This window comes from Nanorana parkeri, unplaced genomic scaffold, assembly GCF_000935625.1.
Source record: "Nanorana parkeri isolate BGI_ZX_2015 unplaced genomic scaffold, ASM93562v1 scaffold13, whole genome shotgun sequence".
NCBI classification, from domain to species: domain Eukaryota; kingdom Metazoa; phylum Chordata; class Amphibia; order Anura; family Dicroglossidae; genus Nanorana; species Nanorana parkeri.
In genome coordinates this window covers 531362-557283 of record NW_017306281.1, presented here as the reverse complement: position 1 = coordinate 557283, position 25922 = coordinate 531362, and the positions used below count along the sequence as shown (strand labels likewise).

Below are 25922 nucleotides of genomic sequence, written 5' to 3'. Positions count from 1 at the left end.
CTGTAAGGGGGTTACAGCGCACATGTGTTTTGGAGGTACATTACAGCAGCATAAGTGGGGTGAATGGGCCTTTACCACGTTACCATAATGGGCTGCTGTGAATAGCCCCTAAGTCATCAACTATGCACACCTTGCTGTCCTCTACAAATGTGCGAAAACGCTTGTGTCACATGTTTTCCATGAAAGTCTATAGGACAAAACGCACTCTAATCTGCCAAAAAGAAGCTAATTGACTTTTTTCTAATAAAGGCATTTTTCTGCTTGCAATATAACACTCAAATGTAAACAGAGGCCATAGAGATGAATAGGGTTCCCTGTCTTGCGCATTTAGTTGCTCAAAGTTTTGAGCGACAAAACACCTAGGGGTGAACGGGGACTAATCCCCGTTGCCACATGTGCCTGCAGCAGAGGCTGATTGGATCCTAGGGATGCCCCTTCCTTTGTCTGAGCAAGGGCTGACATAGGCTGATTATTAAGACAGATGCAGGTACTTATGCATATTGTATAAATATATGTAGTGTAAGTGATAACATTTATTGTCTAATTGTAGTTATAAAATATGCAAGCTTTCATTACAACGTTAGGTTTTTTTTTGTCACTCATTATACACTTAATTCCGCCTTAAACATTACAACACTCTTCTTCTAGCTGTGTAAAAATACTGAATAATTTTTTATAATAAACAACGAGGTTAAGTTGTTTTTTTTTTAAAATATCTGGCTGGAGTTCAGTCTAATCTTATAATAATTCCTTCTTGTTACTGATTACAAATTACAGAAAAAACTGTGCCCCGCTGCTGCCATAAAGTAGTTTAAGACTTGCCATAATGGCTGTTTGTGTGTAGCTTGTTCTTTTGTAGATCATGTCTAAAAAAAAAAAAAATCGAATCCTTTCGCACTGTCTTTTTTTTTTTTTGTAACTTCCTTTCCCCATGAACTGCCCTGGAATTGCTTCCTTGAAGCTTGCATAGCTCAGACCGTGTTTAATGGCTCAAATGTGTGTTTTTCCCCTCGGGTAGGGGGTTGGGAGAGTGAATCCTTTCATTCTTACTGGTCCGAGAGTCCGCCTGTTTTCTTCCTGCTGGTTAGCTGATGAAAGGCAGCCTCCCTGCATTACATATCGTGCAGAAGAAAATCATTTCTAGCTGCAGTGCTGAATGAGAGCCCACTGTAGAGAAGGGAGAGCGGCTTTAAGGAAATAACCTCTGTAATGAAGCACAATGTGCAGCCCTCCATTGATCAAGTTGCTGGAAGGAGCCAGCTTTATCCTGCCGCAGGCCACCTTTGCTCTGGTGACACGTTCTATCTGCGTCTGCAGCCCTTCTTACTGCTGCTTACTTTCTGATTTTAGGATGGATTCACGCCGTGTACACTCCAGCAGACTCTCTGGTGTTTGGTGGCAACATACTGCACAGCTTTAATATTCCCATGCAACTTCGTGTGTTTGAGATCGAAGACAGAACAAGGGTAAGGTTATTGGAGTTCTTATGGGGGTAGGGGTTTCAGAGGACACTTATTTTCATTTAGTAAGTTTCTTTTTCCAGGATGAAAGCCAACCCATGAAGAAAGGTAATGAGAACGTGTTTTTTCCCTCCGTTTTACAGACTGGGTATTCATTGTACTCTTTAGGACGTGCACAATAATGCAAATTATGATGTCGAAAAACCCCCAAGTGGTGGTTGACATCCATGTTTCTTTTGCAGTTGGTGTTATTTTTCTGATCAATGCGTGGAAGCTGTTCCGTGCTGCAAGGCCCTTGAGTAATCAATTTAACCTTCTTTGACCTTTCTTTTCATTTATATGTCCTTACCAATATATGGCACAAACAAAAAAAAGTATAATTATGTCGTAGCTCTATGACAGTATAACATTTGACCTCTGAACTGCTGTGTTTATTGATGATGTAAAATACAAGGCTCTTCAGTTTGGGGATATATAAAGATTTAAGGCCTAGAATGAGCCTTGCTTTTCCCATTTGTGTAAAGGAAATGTGTCGTTTTATCCTTATGTTTTTGAATACTTGTAATGTTATTTGCTTAAAGAAAATCGTGGGCAATGTATATAATGAACAAATGCATAAGTATAGTTTACCTGAAGTGAAAACCAAATGTCAACAGATCAGTAGATCCAATAATGGAAAGCTAAAGTTATAGGTAAATGTCAACTTTTCCTGGAAATGTTGAGCTGAACCCTTCCTAACTTCTTGTTGGACCTTTAATAGAATAGTTGACTTTAATGACCAATACGGAGGCTCAGGAGTTGCAAGAGCGAAGAGCCAATGTGGATTTATTTGATAGAATTGCATATAACTTTGGATTTTCAACCTCTGCTTGTACAATTTTTCACCAATTGACTATGCAGTATTTACTATACAGTGAAATTCCCAGGTTTCTGACAGGTTTACATATTTAATGGGAAATGTTTAGCTTCTCTTCATTGTAGACATGGCTGTTAAAAGTTGTCTACAGGGTGTTTGCATATACAGAGCATGCATTTTTTCATCACATGTTCATTTTGAATTGTCCATGTTTGTGACAGGTTCACTTTAATGAAAATAATCTTACCAATGAGTGATCATGTTTTAAAAATCATTACTGAGTATTGTACATGGGGGCAGCCATATTTGCTCATTACATTTGTAGGCCCTTCTTAATAGGGCTGCCCACAGTCATTGTGCTTAACTGTTTCTTGCTCTCAGTGCATGATTATCAATCTACTCAACTAATTGATGAATAAAGTGTCTGGGCAAAATTGATATATCCAGTACATCTCTCCAGTTCATGCACATTTCCCCGTGTTTTGTCTTTTTACAAATGCTGCAACAGAAATCCAGGGAGCTCATAACTTCCTATTTTAGCTGACAGTATTTCTGCTCAACTGAAATACAGCAGTGTTATCAGCCTCGCCCAGTTTATGCCGATGAACTACAGATCATGTTGTATAGATGAGTGGAGGTTTTTGGTAGTTCTTTGCTGGGGGGACAAAGCTGCTCCTTATAGATACAGCATGGTCAGTGTTGTCACCCAAGGATAGGAAGTGTGTTACTGGCAGGATTGCCATGTAAAGATAAATGTTAAAAGCCTGAAAAAATAAAATGCATCCACTATATCTAAGGACTGGTAAGCTGCAATATAATATTTTTGTTCTTGGTTTTAAATAAACTTTATTTGATCTCAATAGTCGTTAAACAGGTTTGCTGTCTTTACTACACATAGCCACTAGAGCAGGGGTAGCCGTCCAGCTGGGGTGAAACTCCAAATCCCATTAGGCATTGCAAGACTCTGACAGTCACAGGCATGACTCCCAGAGACCGATGCATGATGGGATTTTTAGTTTGCCTACTGGTGCACTAGAGGGACAGTCTATAAATCGGTATGTGATAGTTACATTAAAATAGGAATAATACAAAGTTGAAATCTGAAAGTGAGGTTAAAACAAGTTTCAGGTAAATGTTTCAATAATAACATATTAATATTACTAAAAATACACCTTCAGTTTCTCAGTAAAGGAAACCTCTCGGGAGAGAAATAAGAGGCTGCCATTGCGACCTTCTAAAAGTGCTACTTGCTTGGCTTTCATGGGCTTCAATCCTTTCTATGTAACTGACCTGGAACAAGCATCTAGTGATGTCAAGCTGATGGTTATAAAAGCATTATGGCTATCCTCACACCTATGTGTTAGTGTTGTAATCCTTTTTTTTTTACGTGCTTTGTAATGTGTTGACAGGACATAAAAGCGCATGTTGCATGACTTCTATGAGCTCCTTGACACACTTCATAAAAAAGGAAATGCATGTAATCTATGCCCATTGAAAACAATGGCTACATGCGTTGACGGGCATTAAAATGCATAGGTGCAAATGGGCCCTATAAGTCAGAGGGTCAGTATAACAGTCAGGCACCTAGTTATTTCTGGGAATCAGTAAATCCGGCCTTCCATAGTTCTCCCTTGACAGATTTTCTTTAAACCAATCACTTTCTAATGCTTGCTCCGATGTGTCCCACAAGAAGCGATGTGTGGAGCATTATTATTATTATTGCATATGGAACCATTCCGATTTATGGCAGATGCTTAATATAGAGACATTTAACATTTTATTTCATTTATTTTTAACTAACTCTTGTTGCCTCAGATAGCTTTAATCAGTGGTTAGATGTTGCCATGGTGGCTGCTGGTAATATTTTCATAAAGGGTGAAAGTACAGAGAAAAGAAAATGAACCGTTATCTCAAAAGCAACATCATTTCACTGCAGCTGTTGAACATTGAATGAAATGAATCATTAAACATTCATTTCACCAATTACAATGGCTATATGTGTGCTCTTAAGTTATGCTTTCTGTGCTTTATCATTACCTCTTTTTTAAGTGTATGTTTTATCTTTGTGTTGCTGTTCAGTGTCCCCACATACATAACAAATGTGCACAGCGTACTACTTCTGCAGCTGCTACTCAGCACTTGTCCATCGAATATAGCAAATTAACCTGTTTTTACAGCCATTAGCGGCTTTCTGTGGATCTCCCTTTATGTCTGGGGTGCACAAAGACTATTGCAGCATGTGTTGCATGTCACCACAGAGACACTCAGATCACTGTTATTGGCTGTCAAAGTGTGGGGATCTGACACTAAGGTCCATGTGAGGTCTGAACTCAAATTATTACGTGTTTATTCTAGTTTTAATGGGGTACAGGCAGAATGTAAAATTTTTGATTTCCTCATACACTGAGTATTACTGTAATGGCGGGAAAAAATTGGCAGAACAAAATGTAATTGCCTGTTTCCTGTAGCAAGTGCTACTTTATCTGAAGTGAACTGATCAATGTTTAAACACAGAATGATAGAGTGTATGTTATCTGATCCAAAGTAGTTAACTGCTGCCCTATCCGTGAATCAATCCTCTCCATAGACGTAGATAGTGGTGACATTTTATAGCATCTATATTGAGCGGGACATTTCTGGTGGTCAGCAGGTTCATAAGAACTAGCGTCCCCATTGGAAGATTTTCCATCTATTCTTGTTCTGATGGCAACCCAAAAATTGTGATTTACTCTCATTGTTAGTGGTAACGGTCACGAGGACAAATAGGGAGGTTCAATCTCCCTAATGAGGACACAGACAGCAATAAAGACCTGGGCAGGTGTTCTAATTCCTCTCCAACCTATCCAGAACTAATAAAGAAAATGTGGGCTTCAGTTGCACTTTAAGCTTCTTAATTATGGAAAATTGAACTATTGGAAACATCTTCATCAATCTCCCTGTAGATGGCCTGATTGCTAACAGATTTTGCCGTCCACATGATGCCCAAATCTAAAGGACATTTGGCCCATATAGCTGAGAAGAGAATAGAAGTGGTCATATGAAGAATACATGATAATAAAGAGGCTTTTGTATTGCTACACCTTTCACCCTGACGACTCATTAATCAAGCTCACATCAGTCAGTCTCAAAAGTTTCTTGCCTTCTAAAAGGATAATAAGATACAGTATGGGTCCTGTGATTGACAGGACTGCCTAAACCACATAAAACAAGCACACAGTTCTCTCCTAAAAAGTAACACCACAATTCATGTAGCATATACACTGCTTAGCCATAGCATTATGACCACCTGTCTAATATTGAGTAGGTCCCCTTTTGTCACCAAAACAGCCCTAACCCGTCAATACGTGGACTGCACTAGACCTCTGAAGGTATGCTGTGGTATTTGGCACCAAGCCGTCAGTAGCAGATCCTTTAAGTCCTGTAAGTTATGAGGTGGGGGCCTCCATGGAGCAGACTTGTTTTTCCAGTAAATCCCAGAAATGCTTATCGTATTTTTGGCTCCATAAGACGCACTTTTTCCCACTAAAAATGTCTGTGCGTCTTATGGAGCGAATCCCTATCGCCCGACCCCCGGGACATGCAGTTTCGGGCGCCTGGCGAGTAGTTTTTTTGTAAACTCAGCCCTGCTCCGGACAAGCAGAGCTAAATGTACAGTGGGAGCCGCTGCTTGTTTAATACAAGTGATCTAATCAGATCACTTGTATCAAATCGAGCGGCGGCGGCAATCGTGTCCGCCCCCGCCGTGGTTTTCGGGGGCCCCCGCTCCTCTGGGGGACCCGTGACCACGGCATAGGAGCTCACCATAGAGCAGACGAAGAACGCCAGTTCTTCGTCTGCTCTGTGTGATCACTGAGACCGTGGCGCTGTAATCACAGCGCCACCTGTCTCAGCTGTCACTAACTGCAGCTGTCACAGAACCCTACCCTCCCTGCGTCCTATGGTCAGGTGCGCCTTATGGAGCACAAAATACAGTAATTCGATTGAGATCTGGAAAATTTGGAGGCCAAGTCAGCACCTCAAACTCATTGTTGTGTTCCTCAAATATTCTTGAACCATTTGTGCAGTGTGGCAGGGTGCATTATCCTGCTGAAAGAGGCCACTGCCATCAGAGAATACAGTTCCCATGAAGGGGTGTACGTGGTCAGCAACAATGTTTAGGTAGGTGGTACATATCAAAATAACACCCACATGAATGTTTCTAAAACTGGTAAAAAAATGAACCCTGGCTTCCTTGGTGTACAGAACTTACCCAGAAAATTAAATTTTCTGCTAATCTCATTGGCTCATGGATTTCTCCAGCAGTTGTTCTCTTAGTACAACACTGGGACTTTCCATGTGGCTATAGCTGGATGATCTTGCTAAAATATTTGCAATGTATATAGGTGGCCAAGGGAGGTTTTTTTCCCCAGTAACAGTGGATTATACTTCAACAGTTAACCTTTGTCAGCTTTCAAAGGTTTTTCAAGGGTTTTTAGGGTTTTCATGACATTGCCTTTACAACCCCAGAAAAAAACCTTGCTTTACCTGTACATGTGTGTTTACATATCATTTCATGAAGGTGCTTTTTTATAATGCAATTTTTATGGAGCCCCTTGATGTGAACAGCTTTTTTAAAAGGTGAACTGTAGTAGCAATATTTTTAAAAAAATTCTTGTGTTATACTTTTAAGTTGTTAACAGTAAAATTATGATAACTTGATCTCAGTCAGCACTGATGTCGTAGGTAATCTTTGTTGGGTTCTTTTCAGGTGCATGCCAAATTCCGCTATCCTTTCTATTATGAAATGTGCTGGTATGTCCTGGAGAGATATGTTTGCACTTTAACCAACCGCTGTTACCTTAACAAGGAGTATCAAAAGGAATCAATGCTATTTGGTAAGTGCACTGTGAGCAAAACATTCGTGACTGTATTAAGTCTTTGTTATGGCTGGAATCCTAATGTGCTTTATCAGCTTGATAGATAACTGGTTGACCATTTCATTTACTTCACAGAACTTTATTGGACTGAACCTGATTGATTGGATTAAAATATCTATAAATATTTGTATTGTTCTGAATATTTGTATAATCCTGTATTTGCATATTTCAGATTTAGATTAAATATCATGGCCGTTAAGGATGTAACAATACATTGTGCCCATAATCTCCCTGATCAGACACTGAACATCAAAGGTGGAAAATACAGTTATGCGAAAGACTGCATCTGTGGTTATATGATGGTCTGTAACTGGATTTGCACTTTATTGTCTGAAATAAGAACAAAGATCACCAGGTGATAAACAATGTGTATATCTTGGGCTGGACAACCTGCCTAAAAAAAATTGGAAGCGCATCTAATTAATTTTAAACTTTCTGCATGGTAGACAATGAAGTTACATGTTACATTTCTGGCTACTTACTGGCTACTTGAGGTTCCTGCTCTCTCTCAAATTACAATGACTGGCACCTTTGGTGTGAGCCATTAGGTTACATTAATATATACCCACTATACCAGTGGTTTTCTTTTTGCTTAATATTTGTTCTCTTTGCAGTGAATTAAAAGTGTATCTAAGCCACAGCACTTCAACCAAATATACTGTTTCAAATGATTTTCTAATGTCAAAAAATGTAGGGCTGGTACTGATTAAAATTTTCATGTTTGATTAATCGAAAAACATTTTAATCGATTAATTTTGATTAATTATAACGCACATACAGATCCAACTACATTGGCCTATACACATACAGCACAGCAATGAAGTAATAACGTGAACTAGGATCACACTAATCCAGCACGTTATTAATCTCACGTGCCTCACAATATGGCCGCCGCTTGAGTGGGAGAACTCAGAATAATAACATGCTGGATTAGTGTGATCCTAGTTCATTTTATTACTTCATTGCTGTGCTGTATGTGTATAGGCCAATGCCTTTGCTGGCGCTCATGCAGAAAGTTTTAAAAAAAATTTAATCGATCAAAAAGATTAACGATTAATCGAGAAATTAATCGTTAATTTGCACAGCCCTAACAAAAATGTAATCCTTTTTTATATGTCCAGCTGTTAATTAATAATTATTATTATTTTATTTAAATCACACTAGCAAGGTGTTCCTGTCCTAGGGTGAGAACGCCTACTCAGGTCAGCTGCAGTGTCGTCACCTTTTTTTGGGCTAGTGGACTAGAAGCACCTGTGCCAATAGTGTTATACTATATAATATACAGTTTGTCATAGTAACAATAGGAAAACTGTGTTTTTCAACTGCTGCTAGGGGATGCAAACGTCCACAGAAAGTCCAAAGGCCAATAGGCTGTTTGTTTTACAAGATAATTTTTACTTCGCTTAATGAATTTAGTGAAAATTCACTTTTCAAAGGATACTCCATCACAAGCTAGGAAAATAACAACAAAAAAAAACAGTGTTTTTTTGCTTGCACATCATTGGTTGATGGAAGTCAGCAGAACTTCACCTTATTGACTAAGCTAAAGGCAAATTCCCTTGCAAAGAGAATAGCCCATTTGCCTTTCAGTAAATCAACCCCAAAGAGTCTACAGAATGAACAAAATTAGGGAAAAACCCCATTCATTCCTGTTTTACTTTTACAAAGCGAAGTACTCTGAGACTTTAGTTTTACTTTAACAGTTCTTGGAAATGGTTATTTGCAATCTTGTAGGTTTCTAGGGTTGTAATAGTATTGACTTTTTCATGAATACAAAGAAAGGTGGCATTTGAAAGTTTTATCTAATTTCTTGGTGGTGTTCTGTCCTGGCCACACCCTACAGAGAGTTAGAGTCAGCGTACGCAAATCTGGTATTTCAGTCTTGAAGACGGGTAGTTGGCGTGGCCACCACCATTTTTTTTCAATCTCATGAGGCCTACTTGCTGCAACCATTACGCATACACATTATACAACCATGCCAATTTTTATCTTGAATTTGACATTTTAAAGTATTCAGCAAAATGGTCAGATGTCTTTGCAGGGATCGAGGATGTCAACCTGCTAGTGAGGACTTGCAAATAGCATCTCAGAGGTCTAAGAAACCAGTTGCTTGATAAGCCACAATCATTCTCCTTAAGCTGAAATGTCAGTTTTGCGTAGGCTGAACTTTTGAAAGGCTATTCAAGTTTTCACTTGACAATAAGAGGCCAAGCTTAGTAATTTTAAAGTGGGGAAAATAATGTTTACTTTAATCATTTTTGTCCTAGAATCAACAGGAAGGCCCAGTATAGACAGCTTGTCCTCAGATTCCTGGTTAGAAATGGAGGAAGAATCTTGTGATGCTCATACGCTGGATGAGAAAGATGACCATGGAGAAAAGATATCCAAGCTATCAGGTGATGAATCCTTGACACCCAATAGCACACAGTCGGACAGCAAAGAGTCAGCAGAAAAAAAACAAAAGGCTACATTGATGCACTACTTAAAAAGAACTCTATCTAATGACTCTGATGAAAGCTCCAGGTCTGTTGTGCACAGTGACTTTCCAAAAACCCCATCAGAATCTCCATCTACAGAGGTGGCTTCGCGGTGGACACACCTGACAGAGTTTGAACTGAAGGGCTTAAAAGCCCTTGTGGAGAAACTAGAGTCTCTTCCGGAAAATAAGAAATGTGTCCCAGATGGAATAGAAAATCCTCATGCTCTGCTGGAAGATATGAAGGTTGGTATATTGGTTTTGATACTAGATAATCAACTAAAAGAATCATTATATAGTGTTAAATAAATGATCTTGTTCATAGGCAACTTTCATGCCAGTACTGATCATTACATTTTAGATGGTACAATAATGATTCAATTTAAGTTTCGGCTATAGTTCTTCCACAGAGTGCAAAAATATAAATCAATGTAATTCAGCAGTTTGGCTTGCATTTGCTGCTCCTGATTCTGCCAGCTCTAAAGCGTATCTAAACCCTAAAATAAAAATGTAATATGTTGCAGCTTACCAGGCCTTAGATGTAGTGCCTGCGTTAGTTTTCTTCTTCGAAGATATTTTTTGCTTTATTTTCACCAGGTAAATCTGCTATTAAAACACTTCTTGCCCCTTCATGTCTAGAATTTTTCTCTCCATAGTATTTATGGTGGCAGCAATGCTTGCCACATAGGCTGAACGTAAAACATGTCTGCCGTTGGTCATCTCCATTACACGATGGATCGATAAGATTAGTCATTTACACAATAAAGATAAGATTGTTTATGCTTTGAGTTCAGTGCACAGGAAGTGACAAGCAGTCTGCATTTCTGGCAAGATCAACAGGTATTTTCTGTACTGCCTGAAAAGTGAAAACGCAGCCACCAAATCTGGGACTGGTACGCTGCAATGTATTACATTTTTGTTTTTCTGTTGAGATATGCTTCGAAGGGCATAAACATGTTATGGGCTTAGTTTTGTCTCTATATTCTATTACATTAGAGGACATGTTCAAGCACCCTAACCTAATCTAACATAGAACCTCCCCATCCAGATGCTTACTTACCTCTTCTTGATAGAGGCAGCCTCCGATGGAGTTTACCATTCTCCATCTGAAATGTTCTCTGGCGCTGGCCATGCCTGTGCAGTAAGTGCCCATATGCTCCAATGGGGCCATAACCCTAGCATTGCTAAAGTAGCAGTATGGCCCCATTCAGGTTTGCAACTAGTGCCACTAGAGGGTACACACAGAGGGGGGCCTTCTCTGTCACTGAGAGGTTAGTAAGCATCTGGAAGGGAAGATTCTGGGTTAGAACATGTTAGAGAAGGTGGGCCAACAAGTTTTTTTTTTACAACTGAATTTGTCAGTGAAATCTTATTTAAAAATGTTTTTTTTTTCTTATCGCCTTGAACTATTATTATTACATTAATTATCTCCAGAGAAAATGGTACTTAAAAAGTTAATCTTTATATAGAGCATATATTAGTACTAGGTCCTGTCCATTTACACCAGATACATGGTATAATGTTCTGTGCATTTACATACCAGGCAATTCTTTATTCCTGGGATGCTTGCTTAGTGCCATGACTGAGTTCTTTGTAACACTCAAGTCCCAGATTGACTCCCAGTAATGAATCGTTGTGATATGCTGGAGATCACATGACCAAACCAGTGTGTTCACAACACTGCTTTGTCTCTATGTGTTTGCCTTCTTTTGGCCATGTCTGAAACATAAAATATGTAGAGACAGAGACATGTAGAGGCTAGGTTCACACTATGGCGATCCGTGACCATGCGGCAAACGTGCATGAAACTGTGCAGATGGCCACACGGCCACAAAATCGCCCACTACCACTGATCGCGCTGGCAGTGGCATTATTTTGTAATGGCACCCCAGTCGCACCAGGTAGATCGTGCGGTTTCACCCGTGATGATGTCCATGCAATCACACACGATCGCGGTTCAAAAAACTGCACAGTGCATGTCGCAAAAAGAAGTACATGTGCCTTTTTTTGTGTGCGATTTCCGTGCAGATGTAACCCCAATGAAATCAATGGGGTTACATCAATGGGGAACACGTGTTCTAGGATCGCCGATATTTGAACCTAGCCTTAAACTTTTTAATCTGAGGCTCCAAATAAGAAAACTGTTACCATTCTGGGTTTCGAGTGGAGAGTTTTTACCAAAATGTAATTAAAGACATACCAACACAAACAACAGTGGACATGTAATAAATAAATAAAAACAAAAAAAACCACACACACACAGCAACAAATGCCGTTAAATCCACCTTACTCAACCTTTTCGACCCCTTTCAGGCTAGATTTCCTCGGCAACACTCCACAGAAATTGCCCTTCTAAAATTTAATGACTTAGGCTGACCATACACTATGCAAATTTCAGACGGTTCTTGATGAACTGGCCGATATTCGCACAGTGGGTGCCGCTGTCTGCACCCTCTTGGCCGGCATCCCTTGATCAGCTGATCGAAGGAGCCGGTCAGAAAATCTTCGAAAGAACAGAGCTGGCAGCCATTGAGTTACCAGCTCTGTTAAGGTACTCTGACAGCGGCCGGTGACCACCATCAGAATACAATGCAAACAGCTGGAGATTCCTTGATCTTGATGGACTAATGTCTTTATTCAACATCAAATACTATGTAACTATGTAATGCTCGTAAACGTTGATGGAGAAATCTGTTATATTTTCTTCGTTCAGCCCACAAGTTGAAAGAAAAAAATATTACAGTGTATGGTCAGCTTTGCAAACTGCTAAATGGCCACTACTTCCATTCTCGTACTATTAGACCTTTCTACTGCCTTTGACTCTCAGTGCACCTTCAGTGTTGCCTACACCTCTATCTCCTCCTTTCCTTTTCCTCTTTCCATAGGGGTCCCCCAAGGCTCTGTCCTTGTGCTCCCTTCTATTTTCTATACATCCTTCCTGGGGGAGTTAATAACTTCACATGGCTTTTAATACGATCTCTCTTCCTAAGTCTGCTTCCGGACTTCTGCATGTTGAAGATCCTAAGAGGGTTTTCTATGGTGTCCCAAGGGTTATGGTATTTTTCCTCTTTAGTTTTTTTTTTTATTCCCTGATCCCCAAAGCTACCCCTGATGTCACTTTTCAACTAACCCATTTTAATACCATTTCTATGCCGACAAACCCAAATCTATCTCTCTGCTCCTCAGCTCAGCCCTTCTGTCTCCTCAAGCATGACTAATTTACTCACGGACATATCAACATATATTTCACACCACTTCCTCAAATTCAATCTGTCTAAAACGGAGCATATAATATTTCCTCCTACCATGTCCCCTTCTCCAACTTCCCCATCTAGGTCAACAGCACAACAATCAATCAGTCCCCTCTGTATTCTAACCTTTCCTTTTGGCACTACATCGAATCATTGTCCAAATCTTGCTGCCTTAACCTCTGCGACATTTACAAAATGTCTTCTTAACAAATTGTACCAGAATGCTTCAAATTCATTCCCTTGTTACCTCTCGTCCCGACTATTGCAACTCCCTCCTCAGTGGCCTACCTTTACACAGCCTATTCTCCCTTTAGTCTATCGTAAATGCTGTTGTCAGACGTATTCACCTTACCAAATGCTCGGTGGCCACTGCTCCTCTCTGCCAGACACTCCACTGGCTTCCACTCGCCCAACAAATACAATTGAGAATACTAACAACAGTATAAAAAGCCATCCACAACTCCGCTACATCACCGACCTCATCTTAAAATATCACCCAAACTGTCCTCTCCAATACTCCCATGACTTTTTGCTCTTTAGCTCCCTTGTCACCTTCCACCACCTCCAGGACTTCTCCAGAGTCTATTCCTCTGGAACTCCCTACCCCAAGATATCTTTTGATTTCCTAACCTGACCATCTTTTTGTTCATCTCTTGAGGGAAGCCTATCCCACCTTAACTTGTCAGCTCATCCCTCACCATACATGCCTTTTGTATCACTTGCCCCTTCTCTTTAGATTGTAAGCGCCGTCACAAGCAGGGCCTTCCTAACCTGCGCAAACTGCTGCCACTATATAAATTCTGTAATTTAGTACATGATTTCGGTTGGGGGGGTTCTGCACATATACGAACTACTACAGTACGTTACCTCAGTTAGTGGTATGAGGCTACTTCGCTACCTACGTCTACTGTCTTAAAATATGATTCTGCCTTAAAGACTGTGACCCTTCCACAGTCAAACTGCTTTTTAAAGCGTTCTGCCTTCCATTGAAGAATTGCTTGCGTTTGTTTTCATGCTGTGGGAGTTCTGTTAAAAACACTGTTTCCTTTTTTGCTTGCTGCATCTAAAAGACTTTTATTTCTACGAACTTCCACACATAGAACCCATTGCAGGTGTTCTTTTCCATTTCTGTAAGCTTTAGTAAAGGCAAGAGAAATATCTTCAATGTATTTTCTTCTAGTAGCAGACATTTCCAACTAGTGCCAGGTCTACTAACCGCGCAATCTTGTCTGGGCAATTGTCTCCGTCGCTGACTTGCATTTGTTCCCCATAAGTGTCTGTGCTGTCAGTCATACTCTGCTATCACTCACCGATGATCTGCTGATTTTGCACTTGGACACAAAGTCAAGTGGTGAACCTTCCCAAACACATCTGTAACCCAGTGTGGGTCCTGTCCCATGGTGTAAGATACACTGCCCTAATGCTTTGTTTTATAGAAGTTAGAGAAACCCTTTCTCGCCATTTATCTTTTGATAGATATTGCACTGATTAAAGCGGATCTAAACTCCAAAACAAAAAATGTTATCTATTGTACAATCATTCAATCTATTGTATTGTATTGTATTGTTTACCAGTCCGTAAATGTGTTGGCTGCATTTGTTTTCTTTATTTAGTTTTTTTTCCCTGTACTTTCACTTGGTGATTCTGCCAGTGACATACTTCCAGTTCTAGGATTACAATGCTCACTTACCATTTAATATCAGGGCATCAGAAACAAGATTGTCCATAGCATAGAGGGGCATGGTTCTGTAGTCCTCAGAGATAGCTAAGAACAATATAATTGATATAACATTCAGCACAGGCAGAGAGCACAGGAAGTTGTCATCTCACAAGATTCCTGGCAAAATCAATTATTCTTTTTTTATTCTCAAACAGATATAACAAAATGCTTTCAGCTGTATATTTAGCAGACTAAAGTGGGGCAAATAAGAGGAGTTCATTGTTACAGTATACATACACATTGAAGTAGTTTTAAACTCTAAACCCTTTTCTTAATAATGAATCCAGATCAAACAAATATACAGTACATTGCCCGGCAAAGTATTTCTTAAAAACTTGTACCCTCTAGTTGTAGCTCAAACTCTCTCAGCTCGGCTTCTCTAAACTTCCTGTCCAGTACAAGATCCCAAGGGACAGAGCATTCTCCAGCAACTCTCCATCTACTAGCTTAGAGAAAGGAGGAGTGGGGAGCAAGGGAGCGCCTTACGTTTGTGTTTGTGTGTGTGTAGACACACACTTAGCTTACTAGCACACACAAGGGTGACTCTGTAGGAACCCTTCAAAGAAAAGGAACCACCCTTAAAGAGGAAACTAAAACTTTTAAACATAAAGAAGCAGCATCCATTGTAAGTGATTTAGCATGTGAAATAGCTTAAAAACCCTTTGACTTTGATATCACTTTAAAGTGATAATAAACTCAAAAGTTAAATCTTAAAAATACATTCAAGTACCTTTTAACTATTAACAAAAATGTATCTTATCTGTGTATCACTCGGCTGTAGATCCTCAAATCATCTCTGAATTGGTGTCGAGACTGTCCTTCCTTCTGGAGGGGGGCTAATTTTGTTCCCCATGGTCCCTGTGTGTGTTGTAAAGTAGCCACGGCTCCAAGCTCGCGCCTGTAATGGACTACAATCTCAATACAAATGGACTACATCTCAATACAAATTTGCTGACACATGCTTGTGTCAGCAAACCAAACTCTTTATTCTAGCTGTTCAGCAGCAGTGGGAGAGCCATGTACCCAGCACAGCAAGCAAGACTACTGCTTTGCCAAATTACATGGCACATGAAATGTAAAGGTCCTAACCACTGAGTGTACAGATTGGGTACACTAATTATTTCAGATAATAAGGCAAGTTATTTTGTTCCAGATTTTTTTTTTCCAGTTAAAGTGAAATCTGTGAACCAGAGTAACCTGTTAGGGTCTATGTACATGTTAACGCATTTACACACATTAGCCATCAGTTTAAATGGTTCTAGTGTACACTTGGAAAAATGTGCCTGTTTTTTTTTTATTTGTCAGTGCATGTTAAAGGGCATTCCATGAAACTGCACATCAATGCCCACTACAAACACGTTTTAATTTGTGTTAACACATTGATACAGTAGTTCATGTAAAATGCACAAAAATGCTCACACAAGTCTTACAGAGCAGTTCTTGGCAAAACTGCAATTAGATTTATGCACAGTTCAGTCATTGGATACCAACGCCTTTACAGAAAATTAACATATTTGGCATAGTTAAAAACAAAACATCCACTCTGTGGTTGCACTGGTGAAATGGATAATTCCGTACCTCTGTTACCATCAGTTATAAGTCGAAGCTGTGACCTAGTTTACCTAGAATCCTGTACTACACTGCACAAAGCCTTCCTGCAGGTGCCCCAATTTAAGAATAGGTATACAAAATACAGCCAGTAATCCATCATTTCAGTCAAACATTTTTAGGATTGTACATTCCTGAAAGAAACCTATATGCATATAGTTCATAGACTTACATTTTGGTAAGATATTTCTTTAAAATGGGCCACGCATGGCACAGAAATGTGTAAACTCTCCATTGGTGGCTCAGGGTGCACCCTTGCATTTTTAGTTTTTATAAAGGGAGGGGTAATAAAAACCTCATGAGTGTGTTAGCCCTTAAAGTGACATTAAACCCTCAGATTTTTTAACATAAACCAATACTGTAATGTGCGCCTTACTGTAATCCATGGTTGTTTCCCTTCTCTTTGCTGCTCTTCCTTTTAAATCCTCATGTCTTCTCATGCTTGGGGAGAACGTCCCTTTGCAGCTCAGGGCCTCTTCCTGTAGTGCTGGCTCAGGTTACAAGCCTATAGAGACGTATACACAGACACCGTGTATCCATTCCAGAGACAAGGCAGTCTGCTGCAAAACAGAAGTTCTCCCCAGCATGAGAAGAGATACAGATTTAAAAGGAAGAGCAGCAAAGAGAAGGGAAACAACCATGGATTACAGTAAGGCACACATTACAGTATTGTTTTATGTTAAAAAATCTGAGGGTTTAATGTCACTTTAACACAAGGGATTAAAAAAATGTGTGTATGCTAAAAAAAAACACACAAAAAAAACCTGGCTTGTAGCACAGTCTGATAAGATCAAGAATCTCTCTCAAAATACCATTTGATCTTCCAGAAATTAGAACTAGGAGGGCTAATTACACTTTTGAATTTCTGACAGATATAGCAAAATGCTTTCAATTGTATATTTAACAGACCAAAAGGAGCAAATAAGAGAAGTTAATTGTTCGGGTTTACATACTCTTAAATGTAAACAAGGGTTGTTCTAGGAGTTCATGGCAGCTTTGTGTTTTCTCTTAGGCTCCCTGCAAAGTCCCACAAATTCCTTTTGATCTTGTCAGTGAAGTCTGACTATTGCAACCTCCTGTGATGGTGTGGCAGTGATGCTGCACTGCTCCTGAATTTAGAGCAGCGTTTTCACTTTCCTGTAGACTGTGTGTGCTTGCACTACAGTAGGATGAAAAAATAATGTGTGGGCCTGGCTATCAGCATTTACACTGCTGGTTCACAAGCCTGTAACTTGTCGATCATCACCTGCCCACACGTAGTCCTGCCCGCTGATTTTTGGATTGACAACACTGCCTCTGTTGCTGAAAACTCCCACCGCGAGCTGCAGTGTTTGGGAGGGGACGCATGTGAGACACAAATGTAGGGGGATTTGGCTCAGTCAGGAAAAGTTACTTTACATTACTTTGAGTCTTGTGCATCACATATTAACTGTATCTCATACTTGTGTAGACTGTCATACAGGAGCTAGGGTGTCCAATACCCCCCTTTAAATGTTTCCTCCCCACTGTTCTTATAATCACTGCATACAGTTTGTAATACCTGTTTTTAATCTTTTTCCAAGCAATTCCGTGACTGTAAAGCCCTGGCGAGTGTGCCTTTCATTACAGGCCTGACAACGCTGCTGAATCCTTAGAGAAGGTACTTCATCCCACCGGTATCCATAGCACCAAGGTGTTAGGTGTTGTCATCCCTGAAAATGAATTCCTGCCAGCCACATGAATAGGCACACTTGCTGGAGCTTTGCAGTCATGTGATCGCTTGGAAAAAGATTAAAAACAGGTATTTACATAGAGATGTATTACAAACTGTATGGAGCGACTATAAGTGCAGTGGGGAGGCAACATTTAAAAGGGTGGTATTGGATAGCCTTTTTCTTCTACTTTAAGTTGTACTTTACACGGTCCACTTAAACATCACTTTCAGTATATTGGTTGTAGCTTGCCCTCATTATTCCAGTGTCTTCCCAGTAGTATGGTCTCCCTAACCTTTCCTAACCATACCAAACTGACATACAGTTGTAACCAAAATTATTCAACCCTCATTGCAAATCAGGTTTATTGGCAAAATGTACAAACTTTCAGCAATTGAAATAGGTCCACACTCCGAATGTTTCATGTGGTTTCCCCATATTCAACTGAAAATGCAACTTTTAATGACTTGTGCAGTCTCAAAATGATTCAACCCCTTCATGGCAAGCATCTTTAGTACTTAATAGAGCACCCTTTTGCTCTTATGATCTGCTGCAAACGAGATGCACAGCACCAGCTTTTGGCAGTGTTCCTGAGGAATCTTAGCCCATTCCTCATGAACAATGGCCTCCAGTTCACTAATATTCTTGGGTCTGCGTGCTGCAACTGCCTTCTTTTGCATTTGAGGGATGCTTGGGATTATTGATCTGTTGGAAGGTCCAATGATGTACAAGCTTTAGCTTCCTCACAGATGGCATAACGTTTTCTCCTAGGATTTTCTGATACTTCAATTAATCCATCTTGCCTTCCACATGCTGCAGGTTTCCAGTGCCAGAGGATGCAAAGCAGCCCCAGAGCATCACTCAGCCATCACCATGCTTAACTGTAGGCAGAGTGTTCTTTTCAGCATATGCTTCATTTTATTTCCTCCAGACATACCGGTAATTCATAAGGCTGAAAAATTCCAGTTTTGTTTCATCGCTCCACAGAACAGAATCTCAAAATTTCTGTGGCTGATTTTATATGATTTTGAGCATTTTGGAGTTGACTTTTCTTGTGCTTTTGGTTCAGCAGTGGTGTGCATCTTGGAGTTCTGGCAGGGAAACCTTCTGCATCAGAAATCTGGTTGTGTCCTTTGATGTCTTCCTTTTTCTGCCCTGTCCAAGTAGTGTAACCACTGCTCCTTTAACTTTGAACTTGCAAACTATGCTTCCAATGGTGTCTCTAGGAACATTCAATGCCTTCGCCATCTTTTTGTATCCTGTATCTTGTTTGTTTGTTGATAATCTCTTCTCTTAACTTTTTTGACCATTCTTTTGACTTGGCCATATTTCTAACATGCAGTCAAACATGACACTCAACAAACCCCTAGCCAGTTCAGGTATTTTCATGTGTTCTAGCTCAAGCACACCTGGTGCAACTTATGTAGCCCTTGATTAGTTGCATCAAGTCTGCTTGAGACAACACCTGTTTTGCAGATGTGTGCTCTTATGAGGGATTCTATTTAGGGGATTGAATCATTTTGAGACTGCAGAAGTCATTCAAAGTTTTATTTTAAGTTAAATTTGGGGAAACCACTTGGAACATTCATTGTGTTGACCTATGTCCATTGCTTTTGTTTGATTTGTTCATTGCAAATAACTGAAAGTTTGTAAATTGTGCCAATAAACCTGATTTGCAATGGAGGTTGAATAATTATGATTACAACTGTATCAGTGTCAGCACATCTGTGTAATATCTTATTATGGTGCTCCCTGACATAGTCCTCCCATAAATAGAAAAAAATATATATACGGTAATACAAGTAATTCCTGCCACCATCCCAGATTCAAAGAAACAGAAGTGATGCATCAATCTAAATGGTTGACAAACTCCTTTTGTTTGCACTTCTTCTGCATAGTGGTCTGCCACAGCTTAAGCTTGCAAGATCCTACATGGCTGTTCTTTCATGGCTTCAGCTTATCATTAGACTGTGATCTCTCACAGACAAGTAAATGGTTTACAGGAAGGCTGCCGAGGTCCCCAGCAAGCGCGGGACCTCGGGCAGCCGCTTGTTTAAAATTTTAGTGCCGGTATTCTGTCGCGAACGCTGACCCAGTATCTGCGCTTACATACAGACGGGATTACCGAGGAAACCGGCATTTATTTACAAAGTATTCGTTTGTAATGGTTAATTGTGACTGTTAATAATATCCCATCCATGGCAGTAAATGATGGAGGGAATATTATTAACGGTCACAATTAACAATTTAAACGAAATTATTTGTGAATAAATCCCTGTTTCCTCGATTAATATTGGTCTGTGCACAAGCGCAGATGCTGAGGTTGGCAAATTCGACTACATCGGCGTTCTCGACAGAACAGCGGTATCTGCATTTAGTATCGGGGCATTTTCATGAGTACAAGTACTCGTGAAAATGCCCAGTATTAACACTGGTGTATCCCTACTTAAAAATATAATGTATTGCTGGGACTTGTAGTCCTACATAGTTGGTGCTATTCTGCATTGCTGTATAATCATCATACAGCAATGCAGAATACCACTAGCCATGCGGGACTACAAGTCCCAGCAATACATTATAATAGTCAGCACTACAGAATCCCACTACACCCCTCACACACACTTTCCACTTCCCCTTTACTCTTCCCACTCCACTTACCTTCCTTCCCCAGCAGGGCCCTCTCTCTTCCTCGTCTCCCCGGTCAGGGGGCGGGGCCAAGAGGGTCGGGTCCTCACACAGCAGAATGTGCTGCCCGGCGGTGCCTGCAGCATATTCTGAGGGTGACAGCTTCTCCCATCCCTGCCACACAGCTGCCCGTACATGCTGCGGCGGATGTGCAGCAGGAAAGGAGCGACACTCTTGCTCGCTGGGCCCCCCTAAGTGGCGGAACGCCACGGCGCGGTCGCGGTTGCGACCGCTGCCACCCTGGTAGTTCCGCCAGTGATTGTATCATAGGTGAAGAGGCTGGTTGAGGCAGAGCTTGTCAGTATACAAGTGTTGAAGCGGCAGTAAAGTGATTGGGGGAAAAAAAGCCCCTGGAGTTTTTAGCCGTAATGTGCTAGTTTGCACATCATATTAGCAAACTATGGCAGACCTACCTATCAAAGTGATCTTCTCCAGTACTGCATTTCTTTTGACAATCTGCAAATTTTTTTGACAATATGCACATTACAAAATGTTACTTCTGACTCTTACATCGTTTGAAAACATTATGTTATAAAGTGGAATTTCCCATCATTGGATGCTAAATTTGGACTCCAGAAAAACATATTTTCCCCTAGTTAAATTAGAGTGGGTAGGGGAATAGAACCTCTGTGATGCTTTTGCTGGCATTTGTGTCAGGGATTAGGGAGATCCACTCATTGGGACCATTGTCACAGAATTGGCATCGAGGAATCCCCTGCTGTTTCTTTTGCCACCGGCCACTGTAAGAATACCCCAAGAGAGCCGGAAGCTCATTGGCTGCAGGCTCTGTTCGTACATAGATTTTCTGACATTTTCCTTTGATATTATCGGTGAATCCGATAATCGGTCAATCCCTAGTGCTAACCACTAAGCCACTGTGCTTCTTCAACAGAGCTGCAGTATTTTCTCAGTTTGCTAATTATGACTGTTGTTTACCTTTACATATCCAAAATACTAGTATGAAAAAGCTGTCAAGGTGTCTGTTGACATTAAATATAAAAGACCATTGTACAAGCTTGTTTCCATCAAGTATAGCCTATGGAGGAGGGTAGGATGGGGTGCACTCTGCAGACCCTCTTGACAATAGGGATGTTCAGATACCAAGTACCGTACTCGGTACAAGTACATGTACAGATACTTTTCCACCACCAGGACTAGGCTAGAGAAAAATTCAAAAGTTAGGAGGCACCTGTCAATTTTAAAGGAACATACGGAGCTCCTGGGATTTGTACATCCCAATTTTAATGCAATTTAAAAAAAAAAGAAATTTATATAAGTGATGCACCGATACCAGTTTTGCAAGTACAAGTGCGGATTCTTGTCCAAGTACTCACAGATACAAGTACTAATACATTTTTGTTTCTTGTCATGTAACAGTTTTTCTAAAACAATACAGACTAATGATTTCAGGACAGTGGTGGAGCGCCAGAGCCAGGTCCCAGCTGCAACCCTGGTAGTTCTCTTGAAAATGCCAAGTATCGGCACTGGTATCTGAACTGGTATCTGGACATCTCTACTTGACAAATGTCCATCTCCGATGGAAAATAGCAACCAACCAGGAAAACACAACTTGGCCAACTAACTTGCCCACCTCCAAGAAGGTTAGGGCAGAGCATGTTTGCTGGGTGACGCTTAGCATTTGCCTGTCAGATTGGGCAAATGTTCCCATGTGTTTAGACACCCTTAGACTTTGAATGGAAGTAGCTTAAAAAGTTGAAAATGTTTTTTCTTAGTTACAGGCAGAAGGTTTACCTGTGGTCCTCCATGCAAAATTATGCAGAATTATTTAAATGACCTTAAAGACGGTTATCAGTGTTGTGAAGGAAGTAATTGCTGGATCTACAGTGTTTCTGTTATGGCGATAGGCGATAGACCATGTATTCCTACAGCCCCGCATTAGGGATTCCCGGCCCTGCGAAATATTTGTATGAATGTGTATAACAACCATACTCCTACAGTCACACACAAATTTAGGTCTACTTTTCCAAATATAAAAGAAACATACCATAAAAGTGCTAAGTTACATTCTTAAAGTTCTTTAGACGTCCGCTCAGCCACGCCCCCTCGCGCGCACCGCTGGGCGCTCGCGAGCGGGAAATGCCCGTTATTTGAAAACAGGCAGCGATGCCTGTTAACATACAAGCGATCCGCCGGCTATAGAGCGATGTACTGATAAGTAAAACTACATGTGTGGTTTCATTGCCCTAAATCCAGTAAAAACATACTGGTGTCTTTCTTGAGATTATTTCCATTAATGGAATCTAAGGTAATGTTTAATTGTTCACCATTGTATTTTGTCTGGTTCAAATCTTTTTTTCTCAGGCTCAATCAATGGTTTTAGGGCAGTAGTCTGCTGCCAGAACACAGCACTGTGTGAAATGTGGGCTAGAAAATCTTTGATGTCTTTTCAGAGTTTCTATACTAGGGGAGGTCTAGCTGCAAACTTACTATTACATTACTATGTTTTGCATTTTAAGCATGGTGTAGCTAGCACCTGCATTGTTGCATAACTGAACAGAAAGCTAATATAAAGCGGTATAACTTTGCAGTGTTCACAGTTATGCAAACAATGTGCTCTTTTAAAGGAGAAGTAAAATGTACTTCGAGCCGGTGTGGGACACTGCAGGTGTCTCACCCCAGCTATATAGATTGAGAGCTGAGCAATCACAAACCGCTGGTCGCTCAGCTCATGGTCTTCTCCCTGCAGAGAGCGGTAACTGTCAATCACCGCTCCCCTCAGAGATCCCCCTCTCTTTGTTCCTCTAGCACTCATTGGGGGGACAGACCGGGAAGGGGGTGGGGGCCTCTGTCTGATTCTGACTATTACCGGGGTAACGGGGTGGATCCCAACAATATTGTTTGGGTCTTTCCGACTGCAGTGTGGCTCTGCATTTTCGGCAAATGGTGGGAATTAGCCCGCTAGATGCTGACTTAAGGTGCCCATACACCTTACGATTATCGTACGATAATCGTATGGGATCGACTTTTCGTACGACAATCGTAACGTGTGAATAGAGTGCCCGACCGATAGTACTGTACAATCGTACGACTTTTGACGGTCAAGCATGTTTGAAAACTTTGGTTGATCGTACGATGTTCGCATGGTTGGTGGCGTTTCCGTCCATCAAAAGTCGTACGATTAACACTGCGCATGCGCAAACGAAAATAATTGCGGTCAATTACCGCAAGTCGTCCAGGTGTTTTTTTCTAACTACCGCTGATTGAACCTTGTGATAATCGGGGCAGGATGGGGCCGTCGTACGAAAATCGTACAACGGTTCGATCATCGGACGAAAAGTTTCGTCCGATAATCGTAAGGTGTATGGGCACCTTTAAGGACATAGGAGTACATTAGTTAAAGTACTCCTGTGACCCTAAAGAGGACTAAAGCCACAAAAAACTACTACTTGGGTAGATTTCCTGGCTAACTGGTCCCACCATGAAAGCCAAAATGAGCTTAAGGTCTTGATCCCACCCTCATGAGTAGATTCTCGTATATTGTATGGAGAATATGGAGATGCTAAAGCAGATTTTCTGAATTACTGGGTCATCAACCACTGCAGTGGATTCACCATAGGGATGCTGTATGTGTAGGATCCACTCTTGATGGAGGAACCAGAAACAGAGAAGATTCCCTCTGGCTTCATGAACAACACTGCAAATGCAGCGGGGGGACTAAAACCAGACCTATGCCATCCAAACTTTAATGCGAACCCTTCAGCCATTTTAAACATTTAAAAAGAGTCCTGCCAGAGAATAACAATCTATTAAATGTTGCCTTTACTAGCTAGAACACCCTTTTATGTGCCTCACTGATTTAGTTTTATTTTGTTTCTAAAGGCTTAATTCCTAGGCTAAGCTCTGACCAGTTTCCTTGCTTTTGTACATTTGGAGCCATTTAATGGGCTCTGACAGCACCTTTACTGGACAGTGTACAGGTGGATGGGGCTTAACCCAGAAGTCATGTTATTAGCAACCAAGCAAACCTGAATCAGAGAGGCACAATGAGGATGCTTTTCTGGCTTATAATATCTTGGGGACACCATAGCTTCTTATAGCCACCGGAAGTGGATCATATACAGACAGGCATTTTTTTTATTGTATAGTATATGTTCAGCGAATAAGTGTTAGTGTCAGAACTACAGATGCAAGGGCCCTAGTGCAACTTTTGGAGCAGGCTTACTGGGATCTACCTTGGTGCCTGTTATATAAACATGTTATAATAATGCAAAGTGCACCAAAAGAAGGCCACATGATCTACATGCAGGGACACTCCTGCCGTGACATGCTTCCCCATGCATGCCTTGCTCAGTCTTGAGATCAGGGATGTCACATGACCAAAGTGTAACTGAGAGTCCTGCTGTGAACAATGTGACCCAGCACCTCTCTGCTTAGTACACTTTGCATCAAAAAGAAGTGCTTATGTGGAGATTACCAAAGAGGTTTTGGACCCTCTTAGATCTAGAGCTCAGTCATGGTTGCAGTTTCTTGTATCCCTGCTCCCACATTACTGGATTGTCTTCAATGTTTTTAAGAAAAAGCAGGTGAGAAGTAATTTGTTTAGTTGTTTAGTTCTGGTCAAATCTCTATTGTTATTTTTTACTCCTGGCAGATGAACACTGATGCTCGATTCTCACATAGCAGTAGCTTTTACCGCTCGTTTTTTTGCACAGAAAACGGCGCAGAAAGAACTAAACCGCGCAAACGTTAACATACGCGCGGATTCCGCATGTTTGCAGCTATTACTATAGCCGGAGCGTGCGGAACCCGCCCCTTAAAATCACGCATCTGAACAATGCACATTGCAATGCATTTTTATTAATGTTTAGCGCAGTTCTGCGCATATTCAGAAAACTGCTCATGTGTGAATGAAGTCTGAAATAGGCAGTAATAGTCCTTCTTGCCCAATCTGAAAGCTGACTCTTAATCTGCCTATATTTTGCCCCTCCTTTGCTCTCCTTTCCCCCTCATTACCATGCTAATGAAATGTTTAAATGAAACCTTTTTGTTTTAATTACATACGTTATTCTAGACCCAGGGATGTCATCAATGGGTCACTGTGCATCTCTATGCAAAGGAGGCAGATCCAGGTAGGAGCGGAAAAGCTGTATATAGCTTGCTAAAACATAACAGCACCCTCCCTTGGTACTCCTCTCCAGAGCCCTCATTCGTGAAGCAATCAGTGGCCTGGCTCTTGGGAGGTGTTATGCAAATATCACAATGCCTTGATGAGTGGATGTCTGTCTGGGAGAGTGGGAG

The 25922-nt window shown here is 40.8% G+C and overlaps 1 protein-coding gene across 3 annotated transcripts in view; it reads left to right on the top strand.

Annotated features, from left to right (window-relative positions):
- KDM2B (lysine demethylase 2B) overlaps positions 1-25922 on the top strand; it is a 117633-nt gene that overhangs the window by 40987 nt on the left and 50724 nt on the right. For all 3 annotated transcript variants that reach the window (XM_018557470.1, XM_018557479.1, XM_018557486.1), the window contains 3 exons: positions 1351-1466; positions 7064-7190; positions 9500-9954. In XM_018557470.1, coding sequence (XP_018412972.1) covers positions 1351-1466; positions 7064-7190; positions 9500-9954 — 698 coding nt within the window. The remainder of the gene's footprint in view (positions 1-1350; positions 1467-7063; positions 7191-9499; positions 9955-25922) is intronic.